Below are 24,588 nucleotides of genomic sequence, written 5' to 3' on the forward strand. Positions count from 1 at the left end.
CATATTTGTTGTAAAAGTTTGCACCTCCTTCCTAAGTAGCGCCATAAGATTCAGGTGCAAACTTAACTCAATCGAGTGTAGTGGCTACCCCCCCTTCTAGGGGTTGAATTTTTATAGCCTATAACTTGGCCGGGCATTTTCTCGACAGATTAGTAAAGTTTGCATCAAAATCCGTTCAGCCGTTTTCACGTGATGCGAGGTCAAATAAACAGACAAACAGAGAAACAGACAAACAGACAAAAATTCTAAAAACTGTTGGAACGTGTTCTGTTAACGATTCTTAGTATCCCCAGCCTACTTTTTTTCGAATATCTTCCATGTACAGACTTTCGACCCCCTTCAGCTTTATTATATGTATGTATAGATGTACAACTGTCAGATTCGCGTCAACATCAAATCAACACTGGGTACCTACTGCCTTGCATTAAATAAGATTCTGCTGGTTTTTATATGATAATAGAGACAAATTGCTGTCGTCAAATACAACTTTCTGTCCTTGAAAACCTTTGGGCCATTGTCAAATACTTGAAAAACCATGGAATTTACGGATAAATTATTTTTCCCTACTACTGATTTATGTTGTGGCAAACGTCACAACGAAGACTTTTGAACAGACTAAACTTGCAATGTAATACATGAATCCAATTTGGTCCACATAGACGTTATTATTATAGGTCTTAAGATACAGCAAGTATAATTCTCTTTCAATGTCGTATTACTGTGTTTGCTGAGTGCCGTAAAACCCTAATGATAAAGATTAGGTAGCAATCAAATTAGGTGCGTGTCTTTCCGTATTTATTTTGTGGTAGAAAATAAATAAAGCTGACAATTTCGTGCTTTCAATTTGACAGCTAAAAGAGAGGGCGCTGTACGGCCCGGTACATTATGTTATGCGCGGCAGTGTTGGCCGAACGTTAATTAAAATTGACCAATAACCATTACAAATTGAACCGTAAACCGTTACGAACAGTTACAGTTTACGGTTCAATTTGTAATGGTTAATGTTTAATTCTAATTAACTTTCGGCCAACACCGATGCGCGGTAGCTTTCAGCAGCCCAATTCTAATAATGCTTGTAAGATGTCATAGCGATACGATACCGATCTGTCAGTGTCAAAAGTAACATTTCTTCAACCGAAACGTCACTTTTGACTCTGACGTGTCCAATCTATATCGTATCTGTGGGAAATTTTTACGTATCTTAAAGTTCGAATTGGGCCGCATCTATTTGATTTAAATCTAAGATGACCTCGTTGATGATTGCAAGCGATTAAATTATCTCTACTCGTAGCTTGTTATGTTGTTTTCATTAGACGATTCACACATTGACATCACGTCAGTTTGTTGTGATGGACGTAACTCCGCCGCAATAACACCCCTCGTGTTATATGTTTGACGCTAATGTCTGTCTGTCTGTGTCTCTCCAACCCATGGGCCGATTTCGATGGGGTTTTATTTACATGAAAACGAGTTTTCTTGCGGAGGTTCTTAGCTAGTTCTTAAATAGAAATCGATCTAACAGTATGAAGAGTAAGGCATTTTTGGCATAATATGGATTTTGTTGGCATATATATCGTATAGGGGTGTTTTTTAAAGGTGTGTCCAAGCCAGATATGCATGTTTGCTCAACGTGCGCGGTTTATGCAAGTATGTTTGGAAACAAATTATCAACGCACACTGATCTTACTTGTATATGTTACGGGTAATTAACATTATTCAAGATTATCCTGGTATAACTAGTATAACCCAAGCTTTTGAGTTTAATTAACATTCTAACATTTAGGTACCCGTAACATATACATTGTAAAAGATAAAAATGTCTAATTACTACAACTCATGAAAGGTACAGCGAGATGCAAACTTTCATGAATACATCATGGATGAACTCATGCTGGGTGTACTTAACCTTTTGAACGCCTTATTTGGTGTATTCGACGTCTCATTAGGTGCAGTTGACGTCTTATTTGGCAGTCAAAGGGTTAAAGGTGTGTTCAAATTTAACAAATGCACCGTGAGGACGCACTTGTTCACTTCAGATTGTGCGATTGAATGAACTAAGTACGAATTATAAACTACTAATACAAATTGTCGCTCCGCTTTGTCACACGCAGTACGCTATAGGGGGCCTAGCCAAGATTACAATCGTTTGCGTGTTATTGAACGAAACGCTATGTCACTGTTGCACTAATATGAAAGAGTGATAGAAAGATAGCGTTTTGTTCGCTACGCCGCAAATGGTTGGCATCTTACTTAGGCCCCCAGAGCGCGGTGTCAATGTGAGAGTAGCCTTATCTCAATTATCCTTTTTACGGGCATCTTTATCAGTAACACCATATAATGTCACTGAAGATAACGTTAATTGTGACTCAATTGGAACATTTAATACAATTCGTAGTGATGATCTTAGTTTTGTTATAAAAATGTGTTCTGGGTCGAAATGGATCACTCCTTTTACCAAGCAGGTATGAATTATTTTTATTACTAATTACAGGGGGTCACCAATTAGTTTCTTCAGGGATCCGGCTTTAAAAATAACACGACCATCGCGGTCCGTTTCTACTTGAGTTTAATAAGCTCATTAGCTTAATGCACACCAGACAAAATAGGTCGGCGGTCTGGATCCGGACCGCGGTCCGCCATTTGGTGACCCCTGCTAATTACATTTTACTTGTTAGGGATGTAAGGCTCTACAGCCTTAGACCCCAAGCCAGGAACAGATTTCCATGACCAATCGCCTCCCGGGCGAAAAGTTGGTTAACGGCTATGTATGATGAACCTTCGTGGACGTCAGCTGCCACTCCGTTGGTGGGTTGAGGAATGGCAGCCACCGAACAACGTAAAAAAACAAAAAACCTGGTTGTATCGCGGTAAAAACGTCAGCTGGTCGCATGAACATGTAAAGAAATAAGCGCTTTACCTTTTTATGATAGCAAAACAAAATCATGGAATGATGCAAGTAGCATTTCATCAGGCGTTTCAAATGAACGGATTACGCAATTTACACATTACGCATACTTTGCGGACATAATGCGGAATGGTAGAGCGCGTATTTTTTACATGTTCATGTGAATAGCTCTAGTCTTTCCACCGCGATAAAAGCGGTTGACGATTTTTTTTATTTAAAACAGCATCTAAACTATCATCTGCAAAGTATCAGCCGGGAGGCGAAGACTGACGGTATATGCTCCTGGCCTGCGGTCTATATGCATCACTGCGACCATCCCTGATCTATTGTGATCGCCACCTACTACAACTCTCGATACAAGCCAAATTTCAAACAGCTGCACGATCTTTTTGATCTCGAGAGACCTTAACATGTGTGTGCCCAGGGTTGAGTCAAGAGTACGCATTAGGCAAGGGCACTCTGCGAGGATGTGCAAGGTCGTCTCCTCTGCCTCCATACAGAGTCTGCACCTGCCAATCACATTGATATTTTCTTATTTTCTGAGAAAATTAATACATGTAAATAACGCAATAAAATAATAAACATAATGCTTAAAAAGTAGGTACAAAAACTTGGCCCAGATCGCCATCAACGGGCAAGGTGCCCAGAAGGCTGGCCGTGTTTCCTCGTTGTGTGGCGATACTTATTCGCTGCGCGAAATAGTAGCCAGCCCTCTAGTGGTCCTAAAATTATTAGTTTAGGATTAATATTTGTGTAGATCATTACAGTAAATGTAATATATATGCGGGCGTAGCAGTCAGAAACATATAGCTCCCCAAAATATTACTTATTATTATTATTAAATCCTTTATTTCAGGCAAAACCCATAAAAGTGTTAGTATTACACAACATAACTTACAAGACTATTGTTAGTACATACAGAGATCACAAACACAGACATAACCGGATGAGCATAAAATAATAAAATGTCAATAACTTATCTCTACAGTAATTTAAATTGTCCATTAAACAATATAATGTAACAATTACAATTAAGATATTACAATTAAACGCATTAAATTAAACTTAACGCATTTTATTAAACATAAAATTTCCAATTACGACCTAGACGAAATTGAAAAAAAAATTACAAAAATGTTTAGCGCCTGTTAATAAAAAAACACGGATTATTCCAAGCAATAAAAAATAGAGGAAAAATTGACGAAGCAAGGTTCGTTATACAGTATGTATTTTTGATATAACCTCAAACTTAAACTAGACGTAGGTTTTCTTTCTGAAAGATTTTTTAGTTTAGTCTTCACTACCACAGCACAAATAATTTTTGAAAATGTTTCGAGCGGCAATGTATATCGTACATTATAATCACTTTTGACAGTTGTGACGTCGCGTCATTAATGAGACGTTTTGAGTTAAAACAAAGTAGTGATACATTGCTTGCTGAATTATTTTGTATGAAAAAATAAAAGTCGTCAATTTTTTATAAAACCTATGAAAGTGTGTTCATTACAGGCTAAACTAACTGCCCTTTGATTATGTGTTAATATCAAAAGTACACGCTGTACAGTGACAACGATTTGAATACGAATGCGCCAACTGTCTGAGCCGCCTCAAAAACCACCGAAAGCGTAAAAGCGAAGTCGCAAAACGCACAAGATACGTCGTATTCTAATTTGTTACGTACTCGTAGCCAGCGGGTTCAAGCAATGATATAAAGGGCTTGCAACGAAACACCATAATAAAAACAACAACACCTGTCGCCGATACTGTCAAGTTTCTCGCACAAAAAAACGAATTGAATTATTAAATTAGTTGTACTTAATGTGTATTTATCGCACTAACTTGGTCAAAGCAATCGAATTTATAACCATTTTGGAACGAGTCTTAACCAAAGTAAATGACCTTTTAAATTGTATCATTGTTGGGGACACCAACATTGTGACATGACGAGGTGTCTTGTAATGTTTTGTTTTCTCAGCTACAAATCAGCCAGTCTATTTCACGAGTGAAATCGCGTTTCCAATTAGAGTGATCCGTACAACTTCCACACGAATATGTATTCCAGCTTACTAACTACATCTCCAGTGGTCACAAACATCAGCCAGTCGTCATACGGAGTCCGCGCCAGCATTGAGTGTGCTCCGCCCTCAGCGCCTACAAATTTAGTCCGATGCATACGCGACTATATGCGCGCCTCACGAGCTTCTTTCGTAGGCGCGATACAGATTTTATGAGTATCACTTGTCACTATGCCTGTCACGTTCTAGCAAGTATGTAAGTGTGAAAGTGACAGGCATATATTCAGAGTTATTTAAATGCAAGCAATCAACAGACGGCCGAATTCAAGCAGGCATTAATACAATATCTAACAAAATAGAAGTATGCTTTTCCTTTATTACCGATCCATGTACGGCACGATCAAGCGCTGCCGTATACTTAAATATTTACATATTTACGTATACCAAATTCTTTTATACCTATATATACAGGATTATAACATATTATTTATTATATTACGTTTTCGTCGTAACTTTCATATTCTGTCTCTCCTATATTCTATTCTTTTCCTTCCAGCAACTCCCGCTATCTCAAGGAGCGGTTTACCTATCTAAATTCTGTGAGGCTGTCGCGCAGCCTGCTTCTCTCCGTCCCATCTTCTTCTACAAAATTTTACAACACTTTTACTTTTCAAGCTGTCCGACTCTGGAACTCTTTACCCGTTGGCATTAGACGCGGTCAATCTCTTGCTGTGTTTAAAAATCACTCAAAGAACATTATTTATCTCTTCCTTAGTGTTCATATAGTACATAGTCATTTTTACTCTGTAGCTGACATGCTACTGTATTTAGCTGTTTCGGTTAATTTTATATATATTTATATGTATGTTTATATATGTCTATTTGTATTCCTTATATGTGTATGGTTATTCGCTGTAATTGTGTGTGTGAATGTAGGCTTCATAACGGTTTATTTAGCAACACGTACTTTTTCGATTAACTTCTCTATTTCCGCTACCCAAAGGTTGTTTGGAAGAGATCGCTCTTTAGCGAAAAGGTGCCTGTTGTGTGCCTCTACATTTAATCAATTGTTTATTTTCTTGTATCTTTTTACAGAGGTGTGCACATAAAGAGTATTCTATCTTCATCTATCTATATTATGTATATTTACTCCGTGTACCTTATTGAAGAGCACCGAATTATCAAAAAATAGAGTTTTGCGGTTAACCAATCAATGGGATTGTTGATTGATAAAACGAAATATACTAGGTAATTGTGTCAATACATATCAACATTTGGGTGGCACCTAGCAGTGTTGGCCGAATGTTTATTAGAATTGAAAATATTGAAAATAAACTATTACAAATTGAACCGTAAACCGTAACGGACGGATTACAGTTTACGGTTCAATTTGTAATGGTATTTTTTCAATATTTTCAATTTTAATTAACATTCGGCCAACACTGCTAGGTACCACCCAAATGTTGATAAGTATTGACTCAATTGGGTCTAAAACGTTCTGGTATAGGGACTGGCGATTGTCCTATAGACAATTAATAGTTAATATTTTGTGTACATTTTACTAAGGCTATTAACGTACAACTTTTAAGTAGGTAGTAGAAGGTTCGAACAAGATGGTTCCAGCAAGAAAAATGTAACTTTAAAGTAGGAATCTTATACGTATACGTTTAACCCTTCAAGTGGCGGTCAACCCATGAGTGGTCGGATCGAAAAGCAGACGAAAGAGCACAGTGGACGGTCTTACCTGATAGGCGGTCTTGCTCACATTGACCTTAACTAAATGTATGTGTTCCAGTGTTTCGTGACCTCAGGGGTGTCCATGAACCTGATGTCCCACGGCCTCGTGGTCGGCTTCACGTCCGTGCTGTTGCCTCAGCTTCAGGCCTCCGGGTTCATTACTCTTGATGCTGTCTCTGGATCATGGATTGGTAAGTTTTGTTACATCAGGGGGGGGGGGAAGGATCGATTAACGCCGATCGGAATGAAAAAAATATATCGGGATGACAGTGTTTTTGCATAGAAGCGCTAAAAAAATAGAAAAAAGCGCTGGTGGCCTAGCGGTAAGAGCGTGCGACTTGCAATCCGGAGGTCGCGGGTTCAAACCCTGGCTCGTACCAATGAGTTTTTCGGAACTTACGTACGAAATATCATTTGATATTTACCAGTCGCTTTTCGGTGAAGGAAAACATCGTGAGGAAACCGGACTAATCCCAACAAGGCCTAGTTTACCCCTCTGGGTTGGAAGGTCAGATGGCAGTCGCTTTCGTAAAAACTAGTGCCTACGCCAAATCTTGGGATTAGTTGTCAAGCGGACCCCAGGCTCCCATGAGCCGCGGCAAAATGCCGGGACAACGCGAGGAAGAAGGAGGAGTGTTTTTGCATAGGGGAGGAAAACCGCGGACGGACAGACGTACAGACAGAGACACAGACGGACATGGTGAAACTATAAGGGTTTCTAGTTGACTATGGAATCCTAAAAACGAAGTCAGCAGCGAGAATAAGAATAGTTTATTTTCCAATAAGTGTTACAGACATAGTTACCAGGGTCATAGCACTAGGTTACACTTGTATCGCGGAGAACCGTTACGCTGGTATAACAGAATTACGTTAAGTACTCACATAATAAAATTAAAACTTAACATTTCGAAATAATCTAAGTAGTATTTTTAGCCTCATTGACAGAGCTGCTTTTTAAATCATAATTCTTAAGAATAGCGTTGTAGGTTGCCGCCCTTATGTAGTCCCCGAATCGTTTAGCAAAAGCGGATGATACTTTCTTCTTTCTGATTAAATATGCGCTTTTTAAGGAGCGAATTGTAACAAGTCAGGTATTTGGACGAAATATGCTTAAGGACAACTATTTTATGCAGAAACAGTTGACGAACAGTTAAACCTTCGCTTCAGCGTAGAGATCTGATGTTGGGAGTCGAAAGGGTTTCTTAAACATTACTTTCAACATGGAGCGTTGGGATCTTTCGAGTTCCATCATCGTGGCCTTAGGCATAGTTTTAAACACTCACTCTAACGCAGCGGCTTACGTGAGCGAAACTCGCGAACGCGAAGCGGCTCGGCGCGGGTAAATTCAATCCTTTGATACCTATGGAAGTGTTCTACGTTGGCGATCTCGTGAGCGCCAATGCCGTTGGGCCGCCGCGCCGCATAGCATTCGCGAGTTATTCGTTCACGTAAACCGCTGCGTAATCGTCCAGCCGTTCGCAAACAAATCGCAATGAGTGTTATTGTTATTGCACGCATTATTGTTGTTATCAGAAAATATGTCATCGCCATCAGTTAGATCTGATTACCATTATCTTCATACATCAATATATAAAAGCGTGACCACTATACAGGTTTTTAATCTAGAAAACAAAATGTGAATGGGATACTCGTATTTGAAAAATGTAGGCGCCAAAAATACTGACAAATGGTACAGCGTAGGTATCATGGTCGCATTTTTTTCACTTGTCATGTCATGCGTCACTTTCGCACTTATATACTTGTTAGAACGTGACAGGCATAATGACAGATGATAAAACACCGACCATCTTAGCCCTACAGCAGTGGCAGCATGGTTCCATTTTTATCGCTTGTCACTATTCCCGTCACTTTCGCACTTACATACTTGTTAGAACGTGACAGGCATAATGACAGATGATAAAACACCGACCATCTTAGCCCTACAGTAGGGCTAAGATTGTCGGCTCTTTATCATTTGTCACCATGGCTGTCACGTTCTAACAAGTATGTAAGTGCGAAAGTGACGGGCATAGTGACAAGCGATAAAAATGGAACCATGTTGCCACTGCAGGACAGCTTATACTACTGGACAGACTATGTTATTTTCTGTGTACATTTTTATATGGCAATAGTGACACAATCATGTCATGACACACGTATATTTCATAAAATAGCAACCTAAAGTGACACCGACATCAGTATTGTATACTATACTCAATTAGTAGTGACAGCTTTTTGTAAATTATTCACTAACTCATAAATTATAATCTGGTTAGGTCTAACAGAAATCAAAATACTTACTTGTAACATAAGGTTTCGGCTTATTTATAGGATTAAAGAACCTACTAAAATATAAACACAGGATCAGTATTCTAAGATATTTTAATATAACTCAACTCAAGAACTTAAAAATAAAATATAAGATCCACTACGGTAATCCAACAAGGATGAGGGAAACTCATTCTTGTCAAAATTATAAAATATGGCCAAAACGGATGTATGTATATAGTACAGTCAGCATCAAAAGTAGCGGATGAAACAACGCGCCAAAAGTATCTGATATTCCGTATAACTTTTCCAAATGTAGATAATTTTCTATAATTCGCGTTCAAAAATATATCTTTTACAGTCTTAGTTGTTCTATATTAAAGACATCACTTTTTGTTAAGCTGTTACGGAATTTTGATCCGCTACTTTTGATGCTAACTGTACAACGTTATACATGCTGAAATTATTGTTTGACCATACGCTGAGCTGTGAATATGTGGGTCATACTGAACAACTATTACTATGGGCCCCGAAATCGCGAAAAAAAACCTGCCGTCTCATACATTTTGGTGAATCACATGTCAATGTTTTCTATGTATATATATGTGAATATCAGCGTATAGTCAAACAACAATTTCACCCTGTCGATTGCACGCCAACTGCAAGTTGAAAAAGGCAGTACATCTGTTTCAACCCTTACATAAGTAACATTATTACTATACATACACAGCTATAGAATACACAATATTACTCTTCTCTAATCAATATTACTCACAGCCATAACTATAAAAAAAATGTCAACAGCAACCACTAATTGCAAAAACAATTTCAATCTTTTCTAAATATCTTTTAATAATATATTTCCACGCTCTTCCATTAGCAGAACACTTCCAAATGCAGCACGCAATTTCATTAAATATGATAAAAAGTGAACTTTGTGATATTTTGCACTACTATCCTTCACATATCCTTCCTATTGCTTCATCCTTTTCAGGGTCCATGTATCTGAAATACCTGGCATGCAAATAAAGATATTCTTCTCTTCCTTGTCGTATCCTCATGGCTGAGCGACGTGACGACTGTGGAACACTCTTCACAAGTGTTCCCCAAGCCTATCTATCTTGGGCCCAGTGCATGCTAGCCTGCAATGTGGCTTTTGTTCATACGTTATCCTGTGTGGAAATAGATCTATCACTATCTCTAAAACACAGCGCCATCTACCGACTATAATGCCCGGACAGGAAACTCTTCTATCAGTAACGGTTCAGTTTGGAAGTTCTTCCTCTCCTTGAAAACGAGTGGTAGTCCCCCGACCACTCCTTGGGTGATGTTAGACTTGGGGTCTATTGTGGTGTTCCATGTGGAGTTGGGTGCCGGTTCCACGGTGAAACGGGATAACACGGCTGCTAAGCCGGCCAGGGACTGCATCATGCCGAGACGCTCACCTGAAAAAAAACCAAGAGTAATCAAGAAATGTACCTACAAAATTACAATAATTTTCTAAACTTGAGTCGATGACAAAGACTCAGGGATTGCGGACCACTCTTCGGATCATATCAAGAAACAAATTTAAACTTACACCTGACATAACTTTGAACGTTTTGATATCAATCACTCGTTTGAATTGGCCTCCTAGTTCAAAAGATATCCTAGGCATTTCAGATATCATGGCCAGTGTCATGGGGATGTTCTTTTTAACTACTTTTAATTTGTAGTTAAGGTTGAAAAAGCCTGTTGCGGATGTGGTTTCTTAGATTTAGCCAGACGTTTATGAACAACGCTATAAGAATATTACTTAAGACCTCTTTACAGAACTTTAAAACTTTTAAAAAATAACTATAAGCAAGCACAGTCCGACTATGGAATCGTAAAAAGGCCACAAAGCAAATTTTATTTATTTAACTTACCGGCACATATCCTTGGTCCAGTGCCAAAGGGAATGTAGGTATATTTTGTTCTAGCTTCATTATGCTCATCTGGGCTAAACCTTTCAGGCCTGAACTCCTCAGGGTTATTCCAGTACAATGGGTCATTGTGCAACGCCTGGACTGATATCCTCACTCTCACTCCTTCGTCGATGGTCAAACCTAGCTCCTGGAAGGTGTATTTTCTTTTACACGTCCTCCCTATATGTCCCACTGGTGGCTGCATACGCAAACCTTCCTTGAATGTCCATTCCAAATACTGCATCTCCTTAATCGCATCCCAACTAAGTTTGTTTTCATACTTAGCGAGCACTCTGTCAATTTCTTGTTGGACTTTCTTTTGTTTATCTGGGTTGTATGCCAGTGCGTGGAGAGTGAAGCTGGTGGAGTTTGATGCCGTCTCAAAACCAGCTCCGAAGAACATGAACACATTGGCTGCTATCATCATATCGTCAATCTCCATTGACACTCGCTCTGGAGTGCCATCTGGTTTCTGTCTTTCCATGGACTCGACTTCGATTTTCCCCTTCCTTTTCATCTCCATCAACAAATCTACAAAATCATTCCTCCCTGACGGCGTGTTGTTCCTCAAATTCTGAATCTCGCGCACCAGGTGAAGTAAATATTTCTCGAATTGACCGAAATATTTTAGAAACGGGAATTTACCGGGGAACAATTCTTTGAGAATGTATATGATGGTTTCTCTAGGCCCTATGTGAAATATTTGCTCTCCAAGTTTTCGGAACGGAGAGTTGTCATCGTCGAGGGCGGCGGCGTCGATGCCGAGGCCGCAGGCGCCGATGAAGTCGATGGTGAAACGGGCCATGAGGTCCCGCGCGTCGATGGGAGCGCCGCCCTCCACGAGCCCCTGCGTCAGCTCCTGTAGCCTCTCAGCTCGCTCCACGATCAGCGGAAACATAGCTTTCAGCTTCCCCATGGTGAACGCAGGCGAACATCCCTGCCTCAATAACCGCCACAGGTCACCTTCCGCAACCAACATGTTCCTCCTCAAAGGTTCAACTTGGTCTCCGCTTTCGCTTCCAAGGTGCGATCTGGCGTAAAAATACGCAAAATCGGTAGTAAAAATACTTTTTATTACATCAGGGTCCCTGATCACCAGCTCTGGCTGAGTAAGTCTGTAGAAACCGACGACTTTCTCGTTGGGGTACCTCCAGTATACGTCTTCGATGACTTGTGACATGCTTTTCCTGGCGAACACTTGGTCTGCATTGTTCCCAAGTCCTGGTACTGGCGGATCATGTTTCACTCCTCTGTTTTTCCAGTAAGAGAACGTTCTTGTACTGTACCAATACAAGAAGGTAATGATGACACCGGCAATTAAAAAATACATTATGCTTTGGGTTTATAGCAATCAATGAGGATTAAATCAGCGGCTAGTCTTTTATATAAATATTGGATAGGCAATTAATCACTGATATTAATCTAAATATTGATAAATATTCATTAAGGCATCCTGTACCTATGCAATATATATACAGAAAGTTATTTTAATCTATATATATATATATATAATAGATAGCTAATGATAATGGATTTTCCAGTTATTATTAATATTTTAGATACGATATTAGAAATGCGTGCCTAGGTGTAGGGATCGGAAACCGGTATTTTTTGTATGGGAACGAAAACATTATTTTTTCGTTCTTTGTTAATTACTTCATTTCTAATTAGGCAATCTAATAATACGAAGTCGTTATCTGAAAACACAACTGAGTCCTACATTTAGAGTATAAAATAATCCGAAATATATGGTTATTTCGATGTTTTTGCAAAAAACCGGTTCCGATCCCTGCCTAGGTGTTTTTTACGATGTCATGATACCTACCTACATATTTTCCTATTTTATTTCAGGACATTTTCTGCAACAGGACATCTACAACTTACTCTGGATTGATATTGTAAATCAAATATAACCATGTTCGCCACGATAAAACATAAGCAAAAATTTTAAATTAATAGAGCAACGCAAAATCGTAGTTATTATATTTAATTTATACTCATTTTAACCTAAGACCAATGACATGAAATAATTAAAAAAAAAGAAAACTGACATCAATGAGGGAGACCAGTGAAAGAAAGATTATTGTTGATTTTGGATTTCATATAATGAAATAAAAAAAGACAGCGTCCTACGCCTAATTATGTAGAGTAGGTACTCGGTACATAGGAAGGTAAAAGATTTGTCACTGCACCCACTTTGACACATTTCAGATTTGCCGGTTGACTGGTAAAATACCCGCAATAGGGTATTCGACTGTATTTAAAATAAATTATTTCACACCATGCATATAATAATAAAAATGGCTATAAGTTCGCTTAAAGGAGTTGAGAAGTACCCTCAATTCCTCATGGAATCCATCATCAGAACTCAAGCTTGACTAAAATATGCCTTGAAAACCTAACTGCTTCACAAACATGCGAAGAGGACAAATTGCCAAACGTGAACTATGCGGCGTTGAATAGTTCCATTCTGTTCATCATCAGCAGTTCCGCTTCATCAAATGTCACTTACATTTGTAGAAGTGACATTTGATGAAGCGGAACTGCTGATGATGACATACATTTACATGATATGATGATGATTTACATTTGTAGAAATGCTTGATTTGATGATGAAAATACTAAGATCACTATATATATGCCTTTAACATTTGAGGAGTTCTCTCGATTCCTCATGGACCTCATCGTCAGAACTCAAACTTGACAAAAATTTGTCTTAAAAATCTAATTTGCGTCACAAACAGAGCGAAGAGGACACATCGCCAAACGTGAACCATTGAAGAGTTCCATTCTGATCATCATCGACAGTTCCACTTCATCAAATGTCACTTTTTAAATGTAAATTCTTGATTTGTTGATGAAAATATAAAAATCACTATATGTATGCTCTTCACATTTGAAGAGTTCCCTCGATTCCTCATGGATCCCATCATCAGAACTTAGTTTTGACAAAAACGGGACCAATCTGTATATATATAGATTTCAGAAATGACGGAGTTATGAAGTAACAAACATTTTTTTTCATAAGCCCGTTTGAGTGTCCCACTGCTGGGTAAAGGCCTTTCCCCTTGATTTCCACGACTCCCGATTTGGTGTTTCCTCCGGCCGCGGATGGTGGGATGGCGGGATGAACTGGAAGCTGTCCAGGTCATCCCGCCATCTCCGCCTGGGCCTGCCCCGTCCACATCCCTCTATCGGCATCCACTTGGTGGCTATGCTAGCCCACCTCTCCGGATGCATGCGGTAGACGTGACCGGCACAGTCCCATTTTAGCCTAGCGGTTTTCTCGCCTACGTCAGCAATGCGGGTTTTTGAGCGCAGCGAGGTGTTTCTTATGCGATCCGGATCGCATAAGAAACAAACATTTAAAAAAAACATACCAACCGAATTGATAACCTCCTCCTTTAGAAATCTTGAAGTCGGTTAAAAAGACACAGAAAACAGACTATATTTTGCAAAGATATATTCTAACCAAAACTTTAAAAGAATCAAGTTGTTTCGATAGAAAAATATCAGCAACCTGCATTACAATACCAGCATAATTTTAGTATAAAATAGCCATATGCCGAAAGATCTGATCAGCAAAATTATAAAAGTAATAGTAGTAGTAGTAAAACATTTTATTGTACAAAAAGAAACACAAAACAGGACAAAGGCGAACTTATCCCTTTCAGGGATCTCTTGACCTTCGAGCAATTGAGGAAGAATTGGAGAACGGTAGACATGAAAACTGTACTAAACGGCATAAAAGAAAATATTTAATTTCCTAAAAGATACGTAAACCTACCCTGTTGTTACCTGTTGTTACCTACCAATTTATAATTTTTTTCAATTTCTGTTTTTTTTTTAATGTACTGTGCAATAAAGATTTTTTATTATTATTATTAAACCTATAAGTCCTAAAACCTACAGTACATAAATGGGATATGAAATAAAACAAAAATGTAAATATGTAATTTATCCTACCAAAAGCTTTTTCATCTAAAATGTTGCCAAGACGAGACCATCTCACTGAGCCAAGCTTTTAACTCTACAAGCCCTAACTTTACAAACTCTACTCATTAGTCAAAATATATGGCTTGGCCGTTTCGCTACGCTGTTAAACGATAGTCCTTGTAGTAACAAAATGGATATAAATATATCTATATCTGTATATTTGCCTGTATATTCCTTTGACCTAAATGGAGTACTAACAAAAAAGATTTTTGCAAATCGTGTCAAAATCATTTCAGTGCTGAGTCCTATGACACAGTGCCTATGTAAGTTAAAAATGAATAAAAACATAATAAGAAACCGGTGAAAACCACATAAAAATCACGTTTGTTGTATGGGAGCCCCACTTAACCTTTTGAACGCTTTATGTCATAAACACAAACATCACTCAAACGCCAAGCTCCCGGTCGCAAGCGAGCTAATGTAAACCTTAATCGAAAGTGTGAAGGTTACTTTGACATCGTCCGCCATAAGACCTATAGAATAGAATAGAATAGAATAGTTTATTGCATATCACATTACAAGCATGGATGGAATGGAACATATAGGTATACATGTGACACCCTGTAAGGGCACAGCAATATAAGAGGGCTACAGTAGGTGATTAAATTACAATTATTTCGCACATCATTAAAATAATATTACACATACATAGTTGTCCTTGGCGCTGTGGGCACGACTAGTAACGACGCCTTTAGGGATTCTTGGCGTTCAAAGGGATGAATATTTATCTAAAACTACATTATCTGCCAAATTTCAACTGTCTAGCTATCACGGTTCATGACTTTTATGAGATTCAGCCTGGTGACAGACAGACAAACAGACGGCAGTGGAGTCTTAGTAATTTCCGGTCCCGTTTTTACCCTTTAGGTACGGAACCCTAAAAATTATAATAATAAACAACATTCTCCTGAATTTAAAACCTCCTAACTTTATTAAAGTTGATCGATAATATTTCACAAGTAAATATACTTTATCTTGTGTTCAATCAGACATCGCAGTTAATCAGCAGACTAGGTGTGACCGATGACGAAAGGTATTTGACTGACAAGTCAAATCAGCTAGTTTTCGAACTGTCAAAACAACAGGTGGCTAATTTGTTCTCAGGTCTTCCGATTCGAGTGCCATCTTGATAATTCGCCTCGTAATTCCTTGATAATTGCCTTCGTTTTTTGCTCATTACTCTTTATTATTATGATTCGCTTTAAAAACTGCGCCAAGAGGGATATGGCAGCTTTTAAGATCGACCACTGAAACTGGGAGAAGCTTGCGGAGAAGCGAACGGAGTGGCGCAAGTGCGTTGGAGATATACATAGGCCTGGTTTGCGGCACTGGCAGACAAAAGGGAAAAAAGGCACCGTAGCGAAACGTCACAATCCGTCGCGAATTTCCCTTGCCAGCTCTGTGGCAAAGTATGCCGCTCTCGCATCGGTTTTTTCAGTCACCAAAAAAGATGTTTTTCGGCCATTGCACCATAGATCGTCTGAAATAGACGCTTAGGCCAGTATGTATGGATTTCACGGGCCTATAAAATCCGGTCTTTTGATAGGCTTGCGTGGTGATATGGAAAGAGGCCCCCTGCAGAGCTTTAATGTTATGTAGAACGCCTGCTGGAACTGGAACCAGTTCACAGGCGCAACAATAGACATCCATGAACCGGTCGTAGCAGACATTGGGACTATTGCAAAAAAAAGTGATCAGTATAACGGTCTATGAATTGAAGTTTGGGTGGACAATGAGACTGGATTATTGCAAAGACGTGCATAGAAGATATAGACAGAGAAGATAGAGATAGAAGATATAAACAGCGCTGTTATAATAGTCTCTATGGTTAATAATTCATTAGCATGACATTGACTTTGAAATAGTACAAGTCAGTATTATAAACAAAAAGTAAAACACACCGTTTAACACGTTCGAAACATCATGATTTATCAATTTCGATTATGATCTAGATCCTTTATATTGAAATTAAATTATCGATGATAAAAATATGGCATGCTTGTTTGCAATGTTACACGTCATACGTTATTTTACACAGTACTGTACCCCTAGTGTAAATTTGATCGACATCATAACGTAACGAACGCGTTTGCGTTAAGTCTCATTTTGTATAGGATTTTGAGTTTCCAAAACGTCCCGCTTGGCGCGCTCTTTCTAAATCCAATACAAAATGAGACTAAACGCAAACGCGTACGTCACGTTTCGAAATCGAATTTATTTACACTAGGGGTACTGTTTCCCCGGCTGTTGCGAGAATTCGTATCCACTCCAACCAAATTTTCTAGGTATGGAAGAATTTTGATCAAAACTAATCAAGCATACTAGTTATTTACGATACAAGTGCAGAAGATAGGAAATTCGCAACGAGTGGTGATAAAGTAAGACACGACTGGCGAATTATGGTTCTTTAAAGTTACGACGTATGCACGGAAAGTGGTCATTCCCGGGTCACGGCGGCATGGGTCGAATTTTCCAAGAATATGAAATTTCCTGAGGGCTTATGGCGCCCTCTGTCTCTATATGTGATTTTATCTATGAAAAGGGACCTTATTTTTTTTTTTTTTTTTTTTTTTTTTTTTTTTTTTTTTTTTTAATTTATTTATAAAAGAGAAATTACATCGGCTATGATCACTTATCTGCCAAACTGCATAGCAGTTTGTTGGCAGAAAACTTATTCTACCCTCTAACATTGTTAAGTAAGTTATTGCTTACTTGATTTATTGTCGATGGCGCTTACGCCGCACTGCGTAGCGCGACGTTGTTTATGATATTGGAGCATCGTTGAAATGGCGTTAGCGCCACCGACAATAAGGTCCCTTTTCATAGATAATGCCACATATATGTTTCTTTCTATTTAAACAAATGTCAAAACCATTGTTTAGTTATTCACGAAATTTTAAACAACGCTTTTATTGTCCTTTTTTACACTTTAAGAGGAAAGGGGACGGCCGCTTCTCCATACAAACGTAGTCCCCATTTTCCTCTCTTCATATTGTCATTATGGAAAATATTTTTACATGATTTGATGTATATTAACCATAGCTATGCCCCTACGTTAGACTTTTTTTTACTTCTATATTATTGTAAAAATTAGGAGCTAAGAACAGATTTCATGCAATTTTTTTAATGCTCTTAATTCTTATGATGATTAGAAATTCTAAAAAATCTAACGTAGGGGCATAGCTGTGGTTTATATACAATAAATTGTGTCAAAATATTTTCAATGATGTTAATAACTTTAATATCACAAAGTAAATAGCGGCGGCGCGCGCCGGAGCAGAGAGTCCGCTCAGTACAAAGTGCCATTTTCGCCGCACGCACACAGACGTGACATTTACGCATGATGTCTGTGACATTACATATACAGGCGTTCTCGGGCACTCTCGGGCAGAGCTTAGTCGGGTTATGCGCGCGTTGCTCACTTGACGTCCCCACCGTCCCCACCGCTACGTAGGTACCTAACTGTCATGTACCTCAAAATGCAGTCTCTAAGGAATGTAAACATGATAAGATGTATGTATAAACGAATCGATGGATGTATGTCTGTAAACTTATATTAACTACTCCTTTTTAAAATTCGAAATTAATACAGAAGCAACTCTAGTGAGTCGGGCAAGTTTAGGTACCTATGTATTTTCAAGAACGGCGGGAACGGACCTTCTGTTTATTTTTTATTTTAAGGTTAATATACAGATAGGAAAATGAGGACTACGTTTGTATGAAAAGACGATTTCGTTTGTTGGCTGGCATTATCATGTAGGACAGTGGTAACGAAGCGTTGTCGGATGCCTCAGCTTGGACCCGGACCATTCTAACGTGAAATAATCGGTTATTACTCATAGATGTAAAATATGACTAACAGATGCTAATCTAAGAGTTTTCATTAAGTAATCTTCAGTGTACTATGAAATCCATGATAATCGATCTTATCAATGGTGTGTAGCCGTCGATTACTTACTTTTCATAGAACTATTGGTGAACGTAATATCTTGGTACTGGCGAAATAGTCCCACTGGACTGAAGCTATAATTTTAAAAGAATGAATGAACTTCCCAATGTCGCTTTAGTTGTGTTGTTAATGTTATTATGCGTGGGACGTGTTTACGAGGTTATTAAACTTTTCGATTGCTAATTACATTAAAGGCAGATTTGCGATTGATGGTTCAGTAACCATGATATCGTTCTGTCGCATCTACGAAGATTCTTATCTCATTTCATTTTATTTATTCATATTATATTTATTCATGTCTTTATTTAGACCGATTCAGTTCGAAAAACTACTGACTTTCAGACAGAATATAATGTTTGAAATCTTCATTCTTATACTGTTGATCAATGTTGCAGATAATCGAAATATCAATAAACTGCAAGGTGACCGGGCCTATAAAAGTCTGAATAAGGCGCCATATGTATCGCGACAGCATGTTTCCGCCACGGCAGACGATGTGGTGGAATATACTTATTCGCAAGAAGACCCGATACGAGATGAGGGTGATCCTGCTGCGATCGCGCGATTAGGTCTGATTTAGACGGCACGCGAACTCAAAATCGATTTTAGTTACATTGCGGACTATTGAGGTTACAACCAATTCGGCCGATCGATCAAATACCGCAATATAACGAAACCCGCATGCAAGTTCTCGCACCGTCTCGTCCTTACTTGGACTTCAGCACGTTCATGGTGCGTGTGCCTTGGCCGTTGCTGGAAACCATCGCGAGCGCGAACTTTTGGCCTAAGGTGTGGTATTGCGTCGGTTCGGTGGGAATCATAGGCTACGGTGACTGCTTACCATCAGGCGGACCGTATGCTTGTTTACCACCGTCGTGGTATAAAAAAAGAATCAGCCAAATCCTACTGGTGCCACCAAAATGATTTTTAGTTTTCAAGCTTACAATTATTGTATGTTAGTCTATACGGTATATATGTATCTATTGGCTTTAGTTGCCTGATAAGCAGTGATCGGGGTTTTGGATGCCACATCGCGGTACATCAGGTTAAAATAGTAATATTGATAGGCCTTTAAACCTGCGAAACCTGCTCGAAAAACAAAATGGATCTTTAGTGTAGATAACATATTTATAAAATATACGACATTACATAAGCAGTAATTGAGGGTCTTTCACCCCGATTAGCAACCAAAACCCTGATTACTGCTGATAAAAATGATATATGATGCAATTTCATTTGATAAAACTGAGATTTTTATAAATTGATTATAACTACTCGTAATTAGCAGAACTAGTAGGATCCTTTCCTTGCCAGCGTCACTTCATCAGAATTACATTTCGATGTTTTCTAATTTTAATAACAAGCTTTGATATTATCACTCAGAAATAATACAAGTAAATTTTGACGGTACTGATTTTAAGGGTTAGCTGACAAGGTTCCAAGGTTTTGATAGGGCAACAGTTTACGCTATGGTTATGTTTTAATTTACTTTAATGTTCATATTTTATGATTACTGTTTTTTCTTCGCAGCATCCATCATTAGCATCGCCCTGGTTGCCGGGGCCCTGACGCTGCCATTCATCATGAACAGCCTCGGCCGTAGGGCTGCCAATATCATCAGCGTCAGCTTTATGATCACCGGCTGGTTCTGCATCCTCTTCGCCACCAGCGTGGCAACTCTGATCATCGCTCGTTTCCTTCAGGGCTTCTCCATGGGACTCTCTGCTTCCTTGTGTTCTGTTTTAATCGGCGAATACACCAGCCCAAAGAATCGAGGAGCTTTCTTGACAACTATATCATTCGCTATCGCATGTGGAACTCTAATTACTCATGCTCTTGGTTCATATTTTACCTGGGAAGTGATAGCTCTCGTATGCGCTCTGATAACGTTTGTTAATTTAATGATACTGATACATTCCCCAGAATCTCCAAGCTATTTAGTTTCGAAAGGAAGATATGATGAATGTAGAAAAACATTTCACTGGTTAAGAGGCTATGACGAAGATGAAGAACTAGAAAAGATGATCAAAACACATATGTCGAATGAATTAAAAAACGTTGAAAAACAAAAGATTGAAAACAAATTTCAATATTACAGGAAAGTTTTCAGAAAAAAGGAGTTTTACAAGCCATTGATTTTGGTAATGCACTTATACATGATTGGGCAATGGTCTGGCGCTAATATCCTGGCAGCATACACTCAGGAAATATTCCATACGATCATTGGAAAGGTCGATGTGTCACTGATGATTATCTCCATGGACATTCAGAGAATCATATCAAACTTCTGTGCAGTATTTGTTATTCGAAGATTTCGGAGAAGACCTATGCTTATCTCTACCATTACTATCAACTTCTTATCATTTTTGACTATAGGTATTTATGCCTATTTTAAGTCTAAAGGTCTTTTGCCTTATGATCATCCTATAATAGGTATAACGCTGATCCATATACACATGTTTTCTATAGCTACTGGATCAGTTCCACTGCCAAATATTATAGCGGGTGAAGTATTTCCTTTAGAATACAAAGGTTTAGCAGGGACATTATCGGTACTGTTTCTGTCATCAAATCTTTTCATCACGTTGAAATGTAACTCATTCTTTTTCAATAATTTGGGTCTTCATGGCACATACTGGTTGTACTCTGGGATGGTGGGGTACAGTTTGTTGGTGTCATGGTGGATGCTTCCAGAGACTAAAGATAGGACACTTCAGGATATTGAGGAGGAGTTCCGCGGGACCCGCAAAGGTCAGTTGACCGATGCTGACCCGATATTAAATAAAGAATTAATGTTTAAATGAAATTATAAGGAATATTTCAAAAACTGTATACTGTGTGTGTGTATGTGTGTGTGTGTGTGTGTGTGTTCTCAATTCTGTCGTTTTTAGGGTTTCGTACCCAAAGGGTCAAACGGGACCCTATTACTGAGACTCCGCTGTCCGTCCGTCCGACCGTCTGTCACCAGGCTGTATCTCATGAACCGTGATAGTTAGCCAGTTGAAATTTCTACTGATTATGTATTTCTGTTGCCGCTATAACAACAAATACTAAAAACAAAATATAATAAATATTTCTTTCCAATCTCGAGGTTCTCATCCAATCACCAAAGCAACGTCGGGCGGGGTCAGTACTTGGATGGGTGATCGTTTTTATAGATAATGGTACGGAACCCTTCCTGTTCGAGGCCCACTCGCACTTGGCCGGTTTTTGTTTCGTTTTTTTTATGTTTGTTACTCCATAACTCCGTCATGTCTGATTTCCAACCATCACAGTACCTACTCGTACTATCCAAATTATGCCACTGACTTAACGAAAATGGAGGTCGCGCGCGAAATCGCCTGTTCATATTAAACGTTCCTCATTTTTCTTTCTGGATTAATATCCAGAGAGAAAAATGAAGAATTTTTAATAATGTTAATACATTATTGAAAATTGTTGGACACAAATGGTTTTATATCAACCACAGCTATGCGCCTACGTTGATTTTTTTCGAATTTTGAATTATTATAAGAGTTAGGAGCATTTAAAAATTTGTATGAAAGTTTTGCGCTCCTATTTTTTACATTAATCAAAAAATCTAAAAAAGTCAAACGTAGAGTCTTAGCTATGATTAATGTATATCAAATTATGCAAAAATATTTTCCATAATGTCAATATCCAGAGAGGAAAATGAGGACTACGTTTTTTCGGAGAAGCGCCCGTCCCCTTTCCTCTTAAAGGCAAAAGGCTAAAATAAAATAATTTACAGTACATATGGGGCTACTTTATAGCACTAGTGCGAGAAGTAGCATATTACGTTACTGTGTCGAACATTTAAAGGGCCATATGTACTGTAAAACGTTGTACGATACATGTGCGAATAGGTAATTCGCAACTCGTGTCGATTTAAAACACTCCCTTCGGTCGTGTTTTAATTTATCGCCACTTGTTTCAAATTTCCTATTTTTCGCACTTGTATCGTAATGTACTATTACAGGGCTGTGACCGAACCCTTGATAATTAAATCTAATAAAATTAACTAATTCTCTAATTAAAATGACACAAATCAAATAATTTGTTAAGTTCTCTACTTAAAATATAAAATTCAAACCTGTACCCCTAGTGTAAATCTATTCGATAGCGAAACGTGACGTACGCGTTAAGTCTCATTTTGTATGGGATTTTGAGTTTTCAAAACGTTCCGCTTGGCGCGCTGTTTCTAGATCCCATACTAAATGAGACTTAACGCGTACGTCGCGTCACGAAATCGAATATATTTACACTAGGGGCTCTGTTTTCGTTACAAGTATGGAAGGTAGAGGCAAGGAACAGAATCTCCATATACCAAAAAGTGTCCAACAAAAAACCATAAAAAGGTGGCGCTAAAATACCTAGAATACTTGAGAAATTAATCTAATCATAGGCAGCGCACTTCACTCCATCAATAACGCCTAGGTTCTTAGCTACTCTAGCGCTACTCTGGAGAGATTTGGAACTATTATTTATAGCCGACAGCTGGATACTTTTACATCAGTTCTGCCTATGGAGATTGCATTCCTTACCTCTACCTTCCATGGTTACAAGAATAGGCCCTCGACGTGACAGGAATGGCCCGTCAAATATTGGGGTAAGTGTGCCAAGGCTGCATCTGCCATAGTTATTAACAGTTGTCATAATAATTGGCATTCTGAATACTAATTAGATTTCGTCGAGCGACGAAAGGAGGGGAATCTTTGTTGTATACGGGTTTTTTAAACTGACATCTAGCTTTTCGTGATTGTTCGATTTAAACGTTTATTCTTTTGCGCGACTGCGCAGTACGAATTTGGGTGTTGCCATGCCATGACACAGGCAAAGGATTTCAAAATTGAGAGCATGAATAATGCTTGCACACATTAATACCTTACGGTGTACTCTAATGTCTGTTTCTATAAACAGGGGCCCATTTCTCGAACGGTATTAGACTAATATTATTAGTTCACGAACTGTCAAATCGTATGAGTTACCATGGCAACACACTAATAATATTAGACTAATATCTTTCGAGAAATGGGCCCCAGCAATCGTATTTATATGTCCTCGAATTCCAGGTTTAAAATTAACAAAAGGGTAATGACGTCATCAAAATTACTGTCTCATTTAGAACAAGTGTGGCAGGAGCGCAAACTGGGCTTCACACACGCTGCACACATACAAGTGTTAATAAAAGAGAATAGTTATTTGTACAACAAGAGAGCAAAGTTTGATATTTCTTCGAGTGCTTGTTTTGAGTCCCGTGCAAGCGAAAGATTCTATAATAGATTCACGAGCGTAGCGAGTGAATCTAATTTAGAATCTTGAGCGTAGTGAGGGACTCAAAAGCGTACGAGATGTAAATAACTTTGATCTCGTGTAGTACACAAAAATTTTCACGTCAGTCAGCCATCAAAAAATACAACCTGAAAAAATGTAATCCGTCTTCACCACTATTTCACTCATGTTTTCTGAAGGTATTCTAACAATTAATTTTAATTACCGCAATAAAACAAAACGAAAGACATTTCAATAAAATGATACGAAAATAATGAATTAACGAACATCAGTTGACAATTCAATCGTCAACTTTTTTTTGTTAAAAAAAACTTTGTAAGATACGGTCCGAATTGCGGATACTACTATTTGTCAACTATAGTAGAGATCGTTAAAAGTCGTTAAGTAGAATTATTTACTGCGTAACAATTGCGTAAATTTGTATAAGTACATTGTTTTGATTGTATAATAAAATACGTAAAATATGGTATTTTTATTAAA

General features: G+C 38.4%; 2 protein-coding genes across 2 annotated transcripts; one reads left to right on the forward strand and one right to left on the reverse strand.

The window, feature by feature from the left end:
* The first annotated feature begins 1,042 nt into the window (after positions 1 to 1,042).
* Positions 1,043 to 24,588, forward strand: LOC133530505 (facilitated trehalose transporter Tret1-like). Its single transcript, XM_061868425.1, has 3 exons — positions 1,043 to 2,462; positions 6,716 to 6,848; positions 20,347 to 24,588. Exons 1-3 carry the CDS (start codon positions 2,235 to 2,237, stop codon positions 21,618 to 21,620), a joined length of 1,635 nt encoding a protein of 544 aa, XP_061724409.1. The 5' UTR covers positions 1,043 to 2,234; the 3' UTR covers positions 21,621 to 24,588.
* Positions 9,671 to 12,224, reverse strand: LOC133530743 (cytochrome P450 6B2-like). Its single transcript, XM_061868786.1, has 2 exons — positions 10,833 to 12,224; positions 9,671 to 10,370 (listed from the first exon to the last, which is right to left on the reverse strand). Exons 1-2 carry the CDS (start codon positions 12,199 to 12,201, stop codon positions 10,150 to 10,152), a joined length of 1,590 nt encoding a protein of 529 aa, XP_061724770.1. The 5' UTR covers positions 12,202 to 12,224; the 3' UTR covers positions 9,671 to 10,149.

The sequence above is a fragment of the Cydia pomonella genome, chromosome 23, assembly GCF_033807575.1.
Source record: "Cydia pomonella isolate Wapato2018A chromosome 23, ilCydPomo1, whole genome shotgun sequence".
Taxonomy (NCBI): Eukaryota; Metazoa; Arthropoda; class Insecta; order Lepidoptera; family Tortricidae; genus Cydia; species Cydia pomonella.

Bases quoted from the DNA above. Each gene is read 5' to 3' on its own strand.
- LOC133530505 (XM_061868425.1), top strand. From the start codon at position 2,235: ATGGTTGGCATCTTACTTAGGCCCCCAGAGCGCGGTGTCAATGTGAGA. The intron at 2,463-6,715 runs GTATGAATTATT...TATGTGTTCCAG, and splicing joins TCACTCCTTTTACCAAGCAG to TGTTTCGTGACCTCAGGGGT. The intron at 6,849-20,346 runs GTAAGTTTTGTT...TTTTCTTCGCAG, and splicing joins TGTCTCTGGATCATGGATTG to CATCCATCATTAGCATCGCC.
- LOC133530743 (XM_061868786.1), bottom strand. From the start codon at position 12,201: ATGTATTTTTTAATTGCCGGTGTCATCATTACCTTCTTGTATTGGTAC. The intron at 10,371-10,832 runs GTAAGTTAAATA...GTTTTTTTTCAG, and splicing joins TGGACCAAGGATATGTGCCG to GTGAGCGTCTCGGCATGATG.